Source organism: Mytilus edulis, chromosome 9, assembly GCF_963676685.1.
Source record: "Mytilus edulis chromosome 9, xbMytEdul2.2, whole genome shotgun sequence".
Taxonomy (NCBI): Eukaryota; Metazoa; Mollusca; class Bivalvia; order Mytilida; family Mytilidae; genus Mytilus; species Mytilus edulis.
Window position 1 is genome coordinate 50,643,821 of NC_092352.1, and position 20,024 is coordinate 50,663,844.

Below are 20,024 nucleotides of genomic sequence, written 5' to 3' on the forward strand. Positions count from 1 at the left end.
TTATATTAAGATAAATTCGTATTGAGTGAAAAAGTATACAAGGGAAGTACAGATTTGTGTAGTCTTGACCTGTTCAGCAAATTAACTTGGTAACCAGTCATTGTGACTGTTCAAAGTGATCTCCGACAGGATTGAAGACTGCTCCGATCGGTCCTAGGACCACAATCAAAGTACCGTTAAAACAGAGTTAGTTCTCGGACTGTTTAAAAGACTGCCGAATAAGTTAATTTAAGACAGATCAGCTACATAATTTAACTTCTTAATCATTCCTGCATTTATTCAACTTCGATTTTGACAACTCTATTAGAACAAGACTTGATCCAAAGACTGGTATGCCTAACACAAAATTAACATGATTAACTTATGACCGCTCTACCTCAATAAAATCATTTTCAAACAAGACAGATTAAATATATTTGTAAAAAGAAGTACGCATAAAACTTGTTATACACTTTGACTCATGGTCTGTCTTTAAAACACATTGAAAACGATATTAGTTACACCGCTAACAAAATTACAATAAATATTTCAATAAATATTATTTTTTTCTGACAAGTCATTTATATTTATATAAGGTATGATCTGTTTTAAAATTTAATAGTAAGCGTCAAAACCTGGGTTATAAGATATAATCTAATACCAATGATAATAACGCAGAGTGCATATATTGTATAAAATCCCCTCACTAAATGGTCGCAATATTAGTGTAAAGTTACTAATATTTATGGTCGACTTTCATTCAGTACCGAATTTTTAACTGTTTATTTTTCTGCATCAAATTAGAGTGGCAATATGTCCTCTTTTGCTCAAAATAATGAATCATAAACGAATATCAGTAGTTTTCATATCTCATGCTGTCTCGTATAACAAAAATATGTAACGGAGTCAACCAAAACTGACCATATTTGCCCTTAATTATGATAATTTATATAGCCGCATGATAAAGCACTAAATTTGTTTAATCACATTGGATTGTAGAATACAGATGAAAGCAATATCGGAAAACCATGACCACAAAATGTTGTTCACATCAGATTAGAGTGTCAGCATGTCCTGTTTTAACTCCAAATATTGACTCGTTACAAACAATCCATAGTTTTCATATCTCTGACTGGCTAGTTTAACAGAAAAGCTTAACCGCATCAACCAAAACTGACCATATTGTACTTTTTTTATGATAATTTAAATACCCGCATGATTAATCAATATTTTGTTAACTCAGGATCGATTATATTATAAAAAGTTTTCCACATCAATTAAGATTGCCAGCATGTCTCTCTTTGTCACGAAAAATCAAAAGATTTGGGCTTTTAACTGTTTTGCAAATGTTTTTTTCGAGCGTCATTAATTAGGCCTATAATTAATAGCGTGTGTAGATAAATGAAATAATATATAAAAAGAAATCTCACATACTTGAATCTCTATACGTTGTTCTTGTCGCATCTTCTAACTTCTTAAAGTATGGCAAAACACCATCATAACCCCAACCTGTTGCCCCTTCGCTTTCCCAATTTTCAAATGATTCAGGACTTCCTCTTGTAAAGGTTAAAGCATTGGTTGACGAAGATCCTCCTAAAACCTTTCCTCCGCTAAGGCCAGTCACCTTTAACATACATTGAGGATTGTGTTAACTCCTTGAGCTGTATTAACAGTGTTGTTTTGTTTTAATAACATTTTACTTTGTTTAGTACGCCTGTTCTCTCCTTATACACGATCTCAATATTAACCTTTGAGATATTTAGAGTGTTGACTAGGTTATTCTAACTTATAACAAGTTTTATAGAACATGGATCAAATACACATGTACAAAGCTTTAGTACAGAACTATAAATGTATCATTAATAATGATTCTTTGAACGATATGATACTGTTTTTATAACCAAAAAAAAACTCAAATTCAATTAAGAGAAGGAAAAGTATCATTCCAATTATCTATATGTTTTGATCAGTATTATAGCATTCAAAAAAGTGTGGAGGGTGTTTCGTTTCCGGAAGTATAACCAGTGGTCAGCATTTTGTGTTGACAAGAATAGTCATTTACAAAGTCACTATCTAATTATATACGAAGCTACTACATGCCCAAAATGTTAAGCAGTTTAGAAGACTCACAGAAAGATTGGTCGCTGAATATATAGCCAGCCTAGTGGTTAGCTATTTGAGTTGATATGGAATTTCATTGATAAATTCATTTTCTTCAAATATAATGTTTGTTTGATTTTGAATTTTACTAAACACCAAGGTTATACTCTCCCCAAGCTTAGATGACAATAGGAATAGTATATCCTTGTGAGACATTTTCTTTACCAAATCATGACGTTATTAAAAATTACTACAAGACTGACCAATTATTTTAATTTTATGACCCAAGAAACTAAATGGCAAAAAACAAGATTTTACTTTGAAATTAAGGTCAAAGGTCAAGGTCATTCAAGGTTATGATTTTCAATCACATTAGTTAACTGGCTATGCAGCAATGTATCAAATATCTAAGATATATATATAAATTATTTTACTCTCTGAAAAATTTTTTTTTTATGGATTTTTGTAATTATCTCCCTTTGAAAAATTCAATTTTTGAGAATGTCTGAAAATTTTGTTTACTCAGATCCCGTTGACTTTTTTACATTTTTGGATAGCGTAAACAATATTATCTCATGAAATAATAGTATTTTTGACACAAGCCCTCTGCTTTTAGTATATCAAGCATGAACAAAATGCTCAAAAATGGGTATCAAAATCCTTATATGCTTTTTGAAGTTGGATAAAAAAAATCTTTATAATCAGAACTGATATAGGTACCATTCAATTTTGTTCAATAAATGCTATTCTTTCAGTAATTTGTTGTCATTGTATTCCCTGTGAAGTTAGAAAAATTCTGTCAACATCATAAAACCTTGAAAAATTCAATATTTTCAGGGTAAAATATCTCCTCAAAGGGTGTTGGGTGGTTGCCATGGCAACCATGTTGATGATCATAATTTTGAATATTCTTTTTGAGTTAGCATGATGTTTACATAAAGTATACACAATTTCATGAAGTTTCAGTACCATGCCTGCCAGGCTGTATATATGAAATGTTGGTGGTTACAGATAACTGGTCTTAAGGATGTCTGCTGCTCTAATTTAAAATAACAAGGATTTCATGTGGTTGCTTAAAATGAAAACAACTTTGATATTCAAACAAAATAAAGTTATAAAATCATTAGTCTCGTGTGTAGTTTTCAAAATACGAGACATTTAGAAAATGGCGGGAAAAGGGCTTTCTTCAGACTTTACTATTTGTTAACATTGGAATTGTTTTTTACCCTTTAAACCAAGAAAAAATAACAAGGATTTCATGCCGCTGGAATACTAAATCTTAAATGATCTATTGAACAGATTTATGAAGACAAAAGTGGGGTGTCGTGTAAAAAAAAATTTAATACATTTAGATGGATAAAACCTGAGAAAATCGAAAATATGACAAGAATTCAAAAACATGACCAGCAGACATCCTTAAATGGTATTTTAAAAAATCTCATTGCGAATGTATTTGCTGTAACTTTTTTAAAGCCTTTTTCTGTAACGAAAAAGGAAAGTATGCTATATACACTAACTGGAAATGTGAAGATAAGATTGAAGCTTTAAATTTTCTCCTGGACAACATATATGAACGTTTCGGCAATACAATGTATCCGCAAGTAGTAGTATGCACATGGGCACTTACAACGCCCCTTTAATAGATTGATAAATAAAACATATCGTTAATCTCTCCATTGTGTTATGATTATCGTACATTGACGTTGGTCAATTTATTATTGACAATGCATAGAATTCAGGATTATAAAATATAAGTGTATTCCAACAGATAATATACCGCCGAGTGCAGCGATTCGAAATCCTTTTTTGAACGATTTTTGCTTTAAAAAATCATGTAACACATTATATAATATTTGTTAAGCCATCGGAGGTGGGGAGCGGTGGCGATTAATATATATGCCGCCTGAATCTGCCACTGATGTTATATTACTAAATCGTTTACCATCTAAACATATATATAAGAAATAAGAAATCAGGGACATCCATGCAATTGGACAGCATAGTAGTCTGTAAAAAAAGCATACATACCGGATTTTTGTAAGCAAAAAGTGAAAACTTTTGTGGTATTGTGCTGTAGCTCCAAACTTTTTCCGAGCCGAAATTAGAAGTCCATATGAACGGTATTTGTGTTGAATCATCAGGTCCTAAATCAGATTTTCCGGCTTCTAGTAAAAGGACTGACGCTTTGGAATCTTCAGACAACCGTGACGCCACTATACCTCCAGCCGATCCACTTCCAACTGATATTACATTTTATAAATGATTTATTATAGCTATTTATCCTTTCAGATTTAGTCGGAAGATTTAAGTTTATTCAATAAAATGTTGATTCTTATAAATAATGTTTAGTGAGAACATATACTGACATAAAAAATAAACATTGAATATAACTAATATGTTATTTTCATATTACATTTCAAAGACAATCAATAGTTTATGTTTTGAACATGATGATCATATATGATTAGCAGTCATTTACATGCATACATGGCACTATGCAAATATGGCCACTTGAAAAGATGAAAATCCAAAATTGTTAACACGAGAAGGTTATTTCAAAGAGGGCGCAGCAGGAATTGAAACAACTTTTAAGGGTTGACAATTTTGGATATTCATCGATTCTAAGGGCCACATTTGTTTTATTATACCGAACAGTGGAAGGGCCTTTTGAACGCTCACTATATTCTTTACATAACAAACACAAGCTGACCTTTGAAAATACATTTGTTCTAGAATTTACAACACAGGTAGAATCTTTTTGTAAAATATCGATGGCCCTGAAAAGGACCGTTCATAAGAGATATCATCGGCTGCTGGCACTCTATTCAGATATCTATTAATGTTCAAAGCCTTTTTCCTCGTCTCACGACGGGTTTCCAGTGTAAGGTGAACGTTGCCATTTTGTTTATTTACGTCTGTGACGTTATTATAATGGGAGAGAACTCAAGTGCAAATCTAGAAACTCTAAAGATTATTCGCCGGGGAATAATAGGTTTATTCACCGCTGGTGTAAATTTTAAGGGTTATTCGTCCTTCCTTGCAATTAAATGCAAATTAACTGTATTATTCCATGTCACGTGATACGGTGTTACCCAATAGAACTGTTTGAAATGTATGTAAGGTATAATAAACATCATTATGCCATCAATCATGAACGTAAATCTTACTAATATTTGATAATGTCAGACCTACATTATCATGTTTCGCGCAAGACTAACTTCTGAAAAGAGCTCTTTTTATATTAAAAAAGAGAACAATTATAAAACCTTACCAACTATGTAATCGTAAACTTTCATTATAGGCTTGTCGAATATTCCAGGTGGATCTACTTCTCGTTGCGGAAGAATAAGTGATAGAACGTAAATTAGCGACGCAATCGCCGAATTACGCAATAATATTTCTCCAAAAAACATTTTACACAGATTCAGTAGTTGCTGAAGACAGGAATTAAACTACAAAATAAAAGTATAGATCGACATTATTACAGTCATTTGAAGTTGAGCATGCACTTAATAAAGCACTTTGTGCGTCGATCTGTTCGGCTAACTCGGCGGCTGTGCCCTTTTTATGTGCTGGTTTATGTTGGTGTATGTTTTCGTTTTTATTCTGTAGTTAGTCACCACTTCGGTGTAAACATGTATATCTATTATATAATCTTTTTTATAAATTTACTGTTTGCAAAATTATGAATTAATCTTATTTAAATACTAAGGATGTTCTTATCCCAGGCAAATAACCTTAGCCGTATTTGGCACTACTTTTTGAAACGTTCGGTCCTCAAGGCTCTTCAACTTTGTACTTGTGTTGGCTTTCGAACTTTTTTCACCTGAGCGTCACTGATGGGTCTTGTGTAGACAAAACACTGTCTGGCGTATCAAGTTATAAACCTGGTAACTTTTGCCAGCTATTATTTGTGTGTTTCTCTGTCCTGTATGTTCTCCCATTTATTTGTTATTTATATCACGGTATTTGTTTATCCAACATTCATGTATTTAGTTAAAAGTTGTATTTGTAAATCTGACCAGATATTGTTAAATTTCTGATCGTTTGAAGTTTTAATTCTATTTATTTATTTTTATTTTCTATTCGTATGTAAAAGTAGTTTATATGATTTATTTCAAAGCAATTATATGTACACGATTTATGTGTTTTATAGTTTGATTTAAGAAGAAATACCGACATACAGTGTAGCTAGAATATACAACTCATTATCTTATTTCCAACAAAATTCTGTATTAATATTCTTTTAAACAGGGGAAAAGATATCACAGGGACAGTCAAGCTCATATATCGAAAACAAACTGACAATGCCATGGTAAAAAAGAAAAAAGACAAACAGACGCAAGCCACAAAACCAGGTTTAACCCACCATTTTTTTCTTCAAATATGTCCTTTACCAAGTCAGGAAAATTGCAGTTGTTATCTTATAGTTTGTTTCTGTGTGTATTGCATTTCGTTTGTTTTTTTGTTGCACTTCAGTCGTCTATCTCTTGTTCATGGTTTCCCAAGTTGTTTTTGTAACCCAGACTTATTTTGTCTCTATAAATTTATGACTTTTGAACAGCAGTGTTCTACTTTATTATGTCTTAATTGTTTAATTCGTATAAAATTTATTCGATAAATTATCGACATTTTGAATATGGTTCTAGTATTTCTTGACAAATTCTCGGCAATTGAATACTATCTTGAAATTTCTAAACATATTCTCGACATTTTTATCTTTTTTTCAGTATGGCTTGACATGTTCTGAACATTTTGAATTCTGCCTTAAATTTACTTGAAAATTCCGAGCTTTACAACTCATGACCAATATACATGACATAACTTTATCTTTTTTTCAAGTTATACAATATAATGTTATTTCGAGTCACACTTATTACATCAAAATCAAAAGTTGGGCATGTGAATATTTTAATAATTAAAAATTTGGGTATATAATTTTTTTTTTTAAATTCAAAATTTATTTTATATAAATGCAATTTAGAATATTAACAATTGCAAATGTGGGTATGTTGATATAAACCAATTTAAATGTGCGTTTGTAAATACCTACAAATATTGATTCATACTAATTGCTGTTTGATTAAAACCAATCATCCTTCATTCTGCATGCATAATAAACATTGCTAACATGGTAAACAAAATATTGTACCATAATGTGGCTTTTTATAATTAGCAATGTATTATTATATCCTGATTATTCTATGTTTAGTTTATCTATTATATATATTATTTATAAATATACTAAATAAATAAATGATTTGGAAAATACGTTGAAGGTATAAAAAGTCATGAGAATTCTGAATGCAATTAGGTATTATCCTGACACTCTGGTTCTAACTCTTGGTTCCATCTGTTTTTTTGGTTCTGAAACTTGGTTCTATCCGGGTACTTTGGTTCGAAACATCGGTAACTGGTTCAACATCCGGGTTGTTTGGTTATAGCAACCCAACTTCTTGGTTCCATCTGGTTTCTTTTCTAATGTTCCCGTTGAACTTGGAGAGGATGTCCGCAAATATCCGAATAAAAAGATAAAGTAGGTCAAAATCGCTAAACTTGTATTATAACATTAAACATTTCAGCATTGATCGAAAATGAAGCTGTAAGGTATTTATCTTCTCATTTTAATTATTTTGATTAGGAAACTAGACAAAAGTAAAGCATCGTATAAATGTTAAACATAAACCGAAATATACAGTATATCGAACATCCTTTTATTTAAATCAGTCGTTCCGTTTTCATTTATTTTCTTTACTCATGATCCCTTATTTCCGTTAATATTTCTTGAAATTTTAAAACCACCCAATTAGGACATGTCGTTCAAAGCTAGCCACTTGACGACTTGCCTATATCTATATTTGATTGAAAATTTATTTTCAAGTTCGACTGAATTTTATTTAATTGGCTTTGTAATAATGTCAGATTTGATAGAAATACATGTGAATTAACTGTATTTAGCAAATTAAAAAAAATGAAGCTGTAAGGTAAATATCTTCTTATTTAAATTATTTTGACACTGGAAACTGGACAAAAATAAAGAAACATAAATATACAGTATATCGAACATCTTTTTCGTTTTGAATTTATTTATCACTACTCATCGTTCAGGGACGACATCAAAAGATCAATGTAGGATAACCAAAAAACTTAATTCAAGTAGTTTGGGGTTAAAGGGGTAAAAATTGCTGCAAGTTTTGTTTGTTTGACATCATTTTCACATACATCCATAATAGTCAATGAATTAATCCCAAATCAAGTTAAGAAGGAAAGGGAAGGGGGATCAGTAAAAAAACTCAGTGAATTAAGTTTTGTATCTTATTTAAGTCAGTATTGTTCTAGAAGTTTAAAAAAAAACATTTAATTATGACATATCGCTCAATTGACAATTTGCATATATATTTGATTGAACATTAATTTTCAATCTCGAATGAATTTGATTTGATTTGCTTTGTAATAATGTTTAAAACGGTTGAAATAATGTCAGATTTTCTAGAAATGCATGTGCAGTATATGTAACTAATCGTTCTGTCCAAATAGAATGTTTAAGACATATAAAAGAGAAAGTGATGAACAATTGATGTTTGTAAGTTGAACTAAAACTGATAAGCTATAAAATAAATTTGTAAAATATTCCTTGTAAAGGGGACGCATAATCATGGTTTTATTTGCCCAAAATAAAGAAATCAAAATTGTGTGTGGGCTGATATCAGTGCTAATGGAGGTGGTTAAACCTTTGGTATCACCAGTAGTCGGAACTTTTGTGTTGCGTACGTCCAAACAAATAGTTTCCATTTTCCTAACTTTAGTTTGCCTCAACCAAATGTTATAAAACTTATACGCAATGCTTATTACCACAAAACACTGTGTGACAGATCGCGTACGATATTATGTTGCATCACTGTTACTGTTCATGAGTTATTAGATATATTAAAATATGCGGTATGAGTGCCAATGAGACAACTCTCAATCTTTGTCACAGTTTGTAAAGAGTAGACTACTATAGTTATAATTTAAGTACGGCCCTAAACACGATGCCTTAAAAAAGAAAATTGTTCAATCTGCCGTTTCCGTTCTCTAACTTTAGTTTGCTTCAACCGAATGACATGAAACGTATACACACTGCTTATAATCACAAAACGGTCTTAGATACGTATATTCTGCATCTGGATGTGGGAGTTGACTCAGCGATCCATAGACACATTATACATTTATTTAAACAACCGTTTTATCCTCTGATTTATGAAAGAAGTAATTAGCAAATTTTTTTCAGGATCTTAATGCGTTTGGTAAGACAATGATTATCATGTTACATGTGACCAGTATAACAAAGTATATCACTGGATTGAGCTCTCTGTCTAAGTGAATTTTAAAGGTTCTTTGCATTGAGTTCAGTTTATTGTAATTATGCATATACCTTCTGTATGGATTTTTGAGATATAAAAAAAAACAGACAACCATATCTGCATGTGCATGAAATGAACTGTAGGTAAAATGCTTGAATCGGTGTATATTATCTATATCACAACTGTCAGCACATTGTTCTCCTGAAGCAATGGATGATTTACATTAATTGTGCATGGAGATTTAAGGATTTAATTTTCATTTGAACCTAACATTCTTAAAATTTGAGAATGGAAATGGGGAATGTGTCAAAGTGACAATAACCCGACAAAATAGCAGAAAACAGCCGAAGGCCACCAATGGATCTTCAATACAGCGAGCAAATTCCGCACCTGAAGGCGTGATTCATCTGACCTGTAAACCAAATGTGTGCTAGTTCACACTCGAGCTCCAAAACATATAAATGAAATAAAATTAAAAACATACAAGACTAACAAAGGACAGAGGCTCTTGACTTGGGACAAGCGCAAACATGCTGGGGGATTTAACATCTTTATCGGCTCTTTGGTCGGGTTGTTGTCTCTTTGACATAACAAGTAGAAACATCAATAATTGAAAAAAAATTGCTTTGTGAATCTATGTGAATACTTTTTTCTGAAAAAAAACTCTATCTTACTAATCTAGAACGAGTAAATATTGACCACTACAGGTATATAAAAAAAGGAAGATGGACAATGATTGCCAATGAGACAAGCTTGAACTCTCTACAAGAGAAAAAATGACACCGAAATTGACTACTATATGTCATATGGCCTTCAACAATAAGCAAAGCCAATACCGAATAGTCAGCTACTAAAAGGCCCTAAAATGAAAAATCTAAAACAATTTAAACGAAAAAACTAACGGTCTAATTTATTTACCAAAAAAAAGAATGAAAAACAAGTATGTAACACATCAACAAACGACAACAACCACTGAATTACAGGCTCCTGACTTGGGACAGGCACATACATAAAGAATGTGGCGGGGTTAAACATGTTAACGGGATCCCAATCCCCCTAATCTGTGACAGTGGTGTATAACATAACAACATAAGAACAAACTATACAAATCAGTTGAAAAAGGCTCCATTCATAAGATGAATACAAAACAAAATACATCGAACAAAAACACAGAGTGACCGTGGCCGGATACTTGTATATCCTAACAACATAATGCACTAAGTACAGATCTGAGAGTACTTGCAGTTACCGACAGCTAGTTCAAAGCAACTAATAACTAATAAAAAAATCATGCATCCTAGACTAAATTCTTACCAAGATTTCTGTATATGTTGATTGAGACCCACTGGAAAGAAATGCACCACTATTATTCTGTGTAACAGATTGTCATTACTGCGTGAACAATATTGATTTCTCTTTCGTGTGTTTTTAATTTTTACTTCCTTTAGATTTTAAAAGTGTAAGAATTTATTGAATTCTTGTCAGAAAATACCGTGTGTTGCACTTGTTTTTAAAACATGCTAAATGTTTATAATTACATGGATGTCTAAATATATATTCAAACATTTGATGAATTGCATTTATTTCAAACGTGTCGGAAACTGGTCATAAAACATGCACATATAAAGAGTAAGCTGACAATAATTCAAGTAAAACAGGGGGGTATATACAAATAGATATAGGAAAATGTGGTATGAGTGCCAATGAGACAACTCTCCATCCAAATAACAATTTATAAAAGTAAACCATTATAGGTCAAGGTACGGCCTTCAACACGGAGCCTTGGCCTAGACCGAATAACAAGCTGTAATGGGCCCCAAAATTACTAGTGTAAAACCATTCAAACGGGAAAACCAATGCTCTAATCTATATTAAAAAAAACCGAGAAACACGTATAAATTACATAAACAAACGACAACTACTGTAGATCAGATTCCTGACTTAGGACAGGTGCAAACATTTGCAGCGGAGTTTAACGTTTTAATGGTACTTAACCTCCCTTTTTCTGAAACAATAGTATAACATCGCAACATAGAAAAACACACGATAAAATATCAATTTGAAGGCTTAACTCAATCAAAAAACGTAAATTAACACACTACGAATGAATAAATTTGGTCTAGATCTGCGATACCTGAATGCAAATACATAGTTAATAAAATTATTAGGGATAAATATTTAAGGTATGTTAGAGAAAAGTTAAGAGTATATGCAGTTATTTCTGTAAGGCTTTGGTATTGATAAGCATGCATGGGTTACACGAGTAGAACCCTCCGGGTCTACTTCGTTTTATTAATTCGGGCTTCTTGGGTAAAATTGTTTACGTTACTGTTTGACATCAATTTCACATACATCCATTATGGTCAATGAATTGTTCCCAAATTAAGTTATGAAGGAGGGGGTGTCAGTAATTAAAAAAAACTAAGTGAAATAAGTTTTGTATCCTATTTAAATCGGTATTGTTCTAGAAGTTTAAAACATTAAATTATGACATGCCGTTCAATGACAACTTGCATATATATATATATATATAATGAAAAGACATATAAAAGAGAAAGTGATGAACAATTGATGTTTGAAAGTTGAACTAAAACTGATAAGCTATAAAATAAATTTGTAAAATTTTGCCCAAAATATAGAAATAAAATTGTGTGTTTGTTGATGTAAGTGCTGGTGGAGGTTAAACCTTTGGTATCACCAGTAGTTGGAACTTTTGTGTTGCGTACGTCCAAACAAATAGTTTCCGTTCTCTTAACTTTGGTTTGCCTCAGCCAAATGTTATAAAACTTATACGCAATGCTTATTACCACAAAACACTGTGTGACAGATCACGAACGATATTCTGTTGCATCACTTTTACTGTTCATGAGTTATTAGATATATTAAAATATGCTGTATGAGTGCCAATAAGACAACTCTCTATCTAAGGTACAGTTTGTAAAGAGTAGACTATTATAGTTCTAATCTTAGTACTGCCCTAAAAACGGAGCCTTAAAAAGGAAAATTGTTCAATCTGCCGTTTCCGTTCTCTAACTTCAGTTTGCCTCAACCAAATGATATGAAACGTTTACACACTGCTTATAATCACAAAACGGCCTTAAATACGTAAATCCTGCACCTGGATGTGGAAGTTGACTCAGCGACCCATAGACACATTATACATTTATTTAAACAACTGTTTTATCCTCTGATTTATAAAAGAAGTAATTGGCAAACTTTTTTTTAGGATCTTAATGCGTTTAGTTAGACAGTGATTATCAAGTTGCATGTGACCAGTACATGCAGTATAACAAAGTTTATCACTAGTCTAGATTGCGCTCTCTGTCTAAGTGAATTTTTAAGATTCTGTGCATTGAGTTCAGTTTATTGTTATGTATATATACCTTCTGTATGGATTTTTAAGAAATAAAAAACAGACAACCATATCTGCATGTGCATGAAATGAACTGTATGTAAAATGCTTGAATCAGTGTATATTATCTCTATCACAACTGTCAGCACATTGATCAAACTCAAGCTAGCGAACAATAAGCCAGCGAACAATAAGATGCATCAAGCTAGCGAACAATAAGCCAGCGAACAATAAGATGCATCAAGCTAGCGAACAATAAGCCAGCGAACAATAAGGAAAACGCGCCAAACTGATCATGCCTAAAAACCGAAGACTTGCAATAACACGAAATGTACTTATAAATATGATGACAAATGAATAAATATGATGACAAATACTTTCCAGTAGGAAGATGAAATGTAATTCAATTTTAACACAGACAAAGTTTAAATAATTATTCGTGTATTAGATACAACTTTTTTTAGAGTCGGGAATCTAAATTTTTTTTAGCTAAGTAATCCTTTCTCCTTTCTCTCTGATAAGGGATGGTTTATTGTCTGTATAATAATAATATCAATTGATAACAACAGGTTACACTAAACTAGTGTAGCGACACAATTAGATCTTCAAGCTTATAGAAATTATACGATTGAAAAAAAAAGCTGATAACCATTATATTCACTTTTCGCCTAAGAACTAGCTAGTTCACGTAATTATTCAAAAGTGAATACTCACTCTAGTAATCTTTTTATTACATTTCGATAAGAAAAGCGATAAGTGTAAGAATTACACACGTCAAATAGAACGAAAACGATTTGACATAAATATTTTTGTTAATCTAAACAAAAAATTATTTAAATTCAAGCCTATGTAAAATAACTATAATCCGTAAACATTTCCCTACGACAAAGACCCAGATGGGGTAGGGTGACCCTACCAACCCCCTTCTTTCCTTCATAAAATTTTCTCGACGGCAAAACTTTTTGCCAACTAGGTACAAATGATAGGCACTTGCCCTAGGTTGCCTGGGCCCAAAAACCCAGGTGAGTATAGTTACGGAACTTTTTTAATTGAGGTCCAAAGTTCATGTAGGGTGACCATACCATCCCCCTTCTTTCCTTCATAAAATTTTCCCTACGGCAAAGCTTTTTTGCCCACTAGGTACAAATGATAGGCACTCGTATGAGTACAGTTATGGAACTTTTTTAATTGAGGTCCAAAGTTTGGGTAGGGTGACCTTACCATCCCCCTTCTTTCCTTCATAACATTTTCTTACGGCAAAACTTTTTTGCCCACTAGGTACAAATGGGAGGCACTTGCCCAAAGGTTGCCTTGGCCGAAAGACCCAGGTGGGTAAAGTTACTGAACTTTCTTAATTGTGGTCCAAAGTTGGGGTAGGGTGACCCTACCATCCCCCTTCTTTAATTTATGAAAAAAATCCCTACGGCAAAGCATTTGTCCCCACTAGGCACTTGCGTACGGTTGCCTGGACCCAAAGACTCAGGTGGGTAAAGTTACGGAACATTTTTAATTGAGGTCCAAAGTTGGAGTAGGGTGACCCTATCATCCCTCTTCTTTCCTTCATAAAATTTTCCCTACGGCAAAGCTTTTGCCCACTAGGTTCAAATGATAGGCACTTGCTCAAGGTTGCCTGGGCCTAAAGACACAAGTGGGTAAAGTTACGGAACTTTTTTAATTGAGGTCCAAAGTTTGGGTAGGGTGATCCTACCATCCATTCTCTCCTTCATAAAATTTCCCTTACGGCAAAGATTTTTTTCCCAGTAGGTACAAATGTGAGGCACTTTCCCAAGGTAGCCTTGGCCCAAAGACCCAGGTGGGTAAAGTTACGGAACTTTCTTTATTGAGGTCCAAAGTTGGGGAACTTGACCCTACCATCCCCCTTCTTTCCTTCATCAAATTTTCCTTACGGCAGAGCTTTTTTGCCCACTAGGAACAAATGTAAGGCACTTGCCCAAGGTTGCCTTGGCCCAAAGACCCATGTGGGTAAATTTACTGAACTTTCTTAATTGAGGTCCAAAGTTGGGGTAGGGTGACCCTACCATCCCCCTTCTTTCCTTCATAAATTTTCTCGACGGCAAAACTTTTTGCCAACTAGGTACAAATGATAGGCACTTGCCCTAGGTTGCCTGGGCCCAAAAACCCAGGTGAGTATAGTTACGGAACTTTTTTAATTGAGGTCCAAAGTTCATGTAGGGTGACCATACCATCCCCCTTCTTTCTTTCATTGAATTTTCCCTACGGCAAAGATTGACCCTACCATCCCTCTGCTCCTTCATAAAATTTTCCCTACGGCAAAGCTTTTTTGCCCACTAGGTACAAATGATAGGCACTCGTATGAGTACAGTTATGGAACTTTTTTAATTGAGGTCCAAAGTTTGGGTAGGATGACCTTACCATCCCCCTTCTTTCCTTCATAACATTTTCTTACGGCAAAACTTTTTTGCCCACTAGGTACAAATGGGAGGCACTTGCCCAAAGGTTGCCTTGGCCGAAAGACCCAGGTGGGTAAAGTTACTGAACTTTCTTAATTGTGGTCCAAAGTTGGGGTAGGGTGACCCTACCATCCCCCTTCTTTAATTTATGAAAAAAATCCCTACGGCAAAGCATTTGTCCCCACTAGGCACTTGCGTACGGTTGCCTGGACCCAAAGACTCAGGTGGGTAAAGTTACGGAACATTTTTAATTGAGGTCCAAAGTTGGAGTAGGGTGACCCTATCATCCCTCTTCTTTCCTTCATAAAATTTTCCCTACGGCAAAGCTTTTGCCCACTAGGTTCAAATGATAGGCACTTGCTCAAGGTTGCCTGGGCCTAAAGACACAAGTGGGTAAAGTTACGGAACTTTTTTAATTGAGGTCCAAAGTTTGGGTAGGGTGATCCTACCATCCCTTCTCTCCTTCATAAAATTTCCCTTACGGCAAAGATTTTTTTCCCAGTAGGTACAAATGTGAGGCACTTGCCCAAGGTAGCCTTGGCCCAAAGACCCAGGTGGGTAAAGTTACGGAACTTTCTTTATTGAGGTCCAAAGTTGGGGAAGGGTGACCCTACCATCCCCCTTCTTTCCTTCATCAAATTTTCCTTACGGCAGAGCTTTTTTGCCCACTAGGAACAAATGTAAGGCACTTGCCCAAGGTTGCCTTGGCCCAAAGACCCATGTGGGTAAAGTTACTGAACTTTCTTAATTGAGGTCCAAAGTTGGGGTAGGGTGACCCTACCATCCCCCTTCTTTCATTCATCAAATTTTCCCTACGGCAAAGCTTTTTTGACCACTAGCTACAAATGATAGGCACTTGCGTACGGTTGCCTGGACCCAAAGACTCAGGTGGGTAAATTACGGAACATTTTTAATTGAGGTCCAAAGTTGGAGTAGGGTGACCCTACCATCCCCCTCCTTTCTTTCATAAAATTTTCCCTCCGTCAAAGCTTTTTTGCCCACTAGGTACAGATGATAGGCACTTGCACAAGGTTGCCTTGACCCAAAGACCCAAGTGGTTAAAGTTATGGAACTTTTTTAATTGAGGCCCAAAGTTTGGGTAGGGTGACCCTACCATCCCCCTTCTCTCCTTCACAAAATTTTCCTTACGGCAAAGCTTTGTTGTCCACTAGGTACAAATGTGAGGCACTTGCCCAAGGTTGCCTTGGCTCAAAGACCCAGGTGGATAAAGTTACGGAACTTTTTTTATTGAGGTCCAAAGTTTGGGTAGGGTGACCCTACCATCCCGCTTCTTTCCTTCATAAAATTTCCCTTACGGCAAAGATTTTTCTCCCAGTAGGTACAAATGTGAGGCACTTGCCCAAGGTAGCCTTGGCCCAAAGACCCAGGTGGGTAAAGTCACGGAACTTTCTTAATTGAGGTCCAAAGTTGGGATAGGGTGACCCTACCATCCCCATTCTTTCCTTCATCAAATTTTCCCTACGGCAAAGCTTTTTTGCCCACTAGGTACAAATGACAGGCATTTACCCAAGGTTGCTTGGGCACAAAGACCCACGTGGGTAAAGTTACGGAACTTTCTTAATTGAGGTCCAAAGTTTGGGTAGGGTGACCCTACCATCCCCCTTCTTTCCTTCATCAAATTTTCCCTACGGCAAAAATTTGTTGCCCACTAGGTACAATTGATAGGCATTCACGCAAGGTTGCCTGGGCCCAAAAAACCAAGTGGTGAAAGTTACGAAACTTTTTTAATTGAAGTCCAAAGTTGGGGTAGGGTGACCCTACCCTCCCCCTTCTTTAATTTATAAAAAATTTTCCCTACGGCAAAGCTTTTGTCCCCAATATGTACAATTGATAGGTACTTGCCCAAGGTTGCCTTGGCCCAAAGACCCGGGTGGATAAATTTTTTTAATTGAGGTCTAAAATTTGGGTAGGGTGACCCTACCATCCCCTTCTTTCCTTCATAAAATCTCCCTTACGGCAAAGATTTTTTTCCCAGTAGGTACAAATGTGGGGCGACTGCCCAATGTAGTTTTGGCCCAACGACCCAGGTGGTTAAAGTTACGGAACTTTCTTAATTGAGGTCCAAAGTTGGGTTAGGGTGAACCTACCATCCCCCTTCTGTCCTTCATAAAAAAAAAATCCTACGGCAAAGCTTTTTTGCCCACAAGGTACAAATGATAGGCACTTGCCCAAGGTTGCCTGGGCCCAAAGACCCAGATGGGTAAAGTTACGGAACTTTTTTAATTGAGGTCCATAGTTGGGTAGGGGTAACCCTTCCATCCCCTTATTTAATTCATAGTAAAGTCCCTACGGCAAAGCTTTTGTTCACACTAGGTACACTCGATAGACAATTGCATAAGGTTGCCTGGACCCAAAGACTCCGGTATGGAATTTTTTTAAGTAAGGTCCATAGTTGGGGTCGGGTGACCCTACCATCCTCCTTCTTTTATTCATAAAACAATCCCTACGGCAAAGCTTTTGTCCTCACTAGGTACAATTGATATTCACTTGCCTAAGTTTGCATGAACCCAAAGACCCAGGTGGGTCAAGTTAAGGAATTTTTTTAATTGAGGTCAAAAGTTGGTTTTTTATTATATACAAAGTTGGGGTCGGGTGACCTTACGACCTCCTTCTTTAATTCATAGCATAGTCCCTACGACAAAGCTTTCGTCCACGATAGGTTAACTTGATAGGCAATTGCCTAAGGTTGCCTGGACCCAAAGACCCAGGTGGGTAAAGTTACGGATTTTTTTTATTATGTACAAAGTTGGGGTCGGGTGACCCTCCGACTTCCCTTCTTTAATTCATAGCATAGTCCCTACGACAAAGCTTTCGTCCACACTAGGTAAACTCGATAGGCAATTGCCTAAGGTTTCCTGGACCCAAAGACCCAGGTGGGTAAAGTTAAGGAAATTTTTTAATTGGGGTCAAAAGTTGGGGCAGGGTGACTCTACCATCCCCCTTCTTTAATTTATAAAAAAATCCCTCCGCCAAAGTTTTTGTCCCCACTAGGTACAATAGATAGGCAATTGCATAAGGTTGCCTGGATTCAAAAACCCAAGTGGGTAAAGTTACGGAACCCTTTTTTTTAAGCCCAAAGTTGGGGTCGGGTGACCCTTTCACCTCCCTTCTTTAATTCATAGCAAATTCCTTACGGCAAAGCTTTTGTCCACACTAGGTTCACCCGATATCCAATTGCCTAAGGTTGCCTGGACCCAAAGACCCAGGTGGGTAAAGTTACGGATTTTTTTCATTATGTACAAAGTTGGGGTCGGGTGACCTTACGACCTCCCTTCTTTAATTCATAGCATAGTCCCTACGACAAAGCTTTTGTCCACACTAGGTAAACTCAGTAGGCAATTGCCTAAGGTTGCCTGGACTCAAAGATCCAGGTGGGTAAAGTTATGGAACTTTTTTAATTGAGGTCCAAATTTTTGGTTTGGTGACCCTACCATATCCCTTCTTTAATTCATAGCAAAGTCCCTACGGCAAAGCTTTAATTCGTGAAAAAAAATCTGTATGCCGAAACGCTTTGAACCACACCAGTTAACATTTGCTGTTACAAAATGTTAGAAATTATTATAAATTAAGGAATGTATCTCCCTCATGCAAAGCTCTGATTCCTTTCACGGATTTGGCTATAGATTGGCTGTCGAAGATAGACCAAAGTGGTCTGTCTGGAAGATACAAAGCTTGGATGTATCAACATGGTGTCTTGTCAAGAACACTATGGCCGTTATTGGTAAATGAGTTTTCCGTGTTCAAAGTTGAGGTTTAAGAAAAAAAATGACTTTGGTTTGGCGTAACAAGAAGTTTCAGCAGTGTTTATTTATACAATACTGTGACTAAACAGCAATTACCACTCATTTAATTCGTAGACGGAAGAGTTTAAAGTTACAAAAACACGACAGGTTATGATGTTGGGGAACAGCAAAGATGGCAAAGTTACAGGAGCCAAAGTGAAGATCCGGACAAGAAGAAAGTGGAAAGCAGAGAAAGCAGGAAGCAGGAAGTTCGACAGATAAAAGAATAGAACAGGAATAGCAAGGCGGTAGCGGTGCTTTTTGCCAGGAGCGATATTTGGAGTATGGACGGATACCGTTTCAGCATCAATCTGAGATCAGTGTATGATGTACTGCCATGTCTATCAAATCTCTATGCATGGGGGTTGGTAGAAGATCCAATGTGCACCTTATGCAAAGACAAACCAGCATCTCTTTAACATGTGTTGTTGTCATCTTGTCAAGTGGCACTGAAAAATTGTAGGAACACATGGAGACATGATAGTGCACTGAACACATTAGCAGCGAGGTTGTACTTCATCAGTAGGGAGAAGAAAAAGGTAAAAAAAAAACACATCACTTTTGAGAGCATGACCAGCACACCTGAAGGCCGTATGATCCACGCAAGAGCAACAGACTGGAAGTTTACTAAAGTCTTGCTGGAACTGACAGTACCTTGATAAGAAAGGATGTTTGAGGTGCACGAAAGGAAGATGGTAAAATATCAACAGCTTGTATCAGATTTCCAACAGCAGGGATGGAGGACTTGGTGCTTTGCTATTGAAGTAGGGTGCAGGGGTTTTGCGGAACAGACAATATGGCAAGCTTACAGACTCTAATTAGTGGTAGAAGCAGATAGGGAGAAGCTTATTTCAGAATTGTAAAGACAAGCGGAAGTGTCATCATAGTGAAGATAGGGAGAGCAAGATGAGATCTGGAAAAGTGGCAATTAGAGATATTAGGTGATTTGAAGACATTTAGTGGAAATAATGGACTTATGATAGAAGAGACTTTGTAACAGCTCTGGTGAAATCAT

General features: G+C 35.4%; 1 protein-coding gene across 3 annotated transcripts in view; it reads right to left on the minus strand.

The window, feature by feature from the left end:
• The window catches only part of LOC139488536 (uncharacterized GMC-type oxidoreductase Mb1310-like), a 39,100-nt gene that overhangs the window by 12,887 nt on the left and 6,189 nt on the right, over positions 1 to 20,024 (minus strand). Inside the window, exons 2-5 of one of the 3 annotated variants that reach the window (XM_071274242.1) lie at positions 10,737 to 10,767; positions 5,351 to 5,531; positions 4,108 to 4,319; positions 1,414 to 1,603 (exon numbers count right to left, since the gene is read on the minus strand). In XM_071274242.1, coding sequence (XP_071130343.1) covers positions 1,414 to 1,603; positions 4,108 to 4,319; positions 5,351 to 5,492 — 544 coding nt within the window. In that variant the 5' untranslated portion in view covers positions 5,493 to 5,531; positions 10,737 to 10,767. Of the gene's footprint in view, positions 1 to 1,413; positions 1,604 to 4,107; positions 4,320 to 5,350; positions 5,532 to 10,736; positions 10,845 to 20,024 lie in introns of those variants that run through there. The other 2 variants (XM_071274241.1, XM_071274240.1) reach the window with 2 other exon arrangements.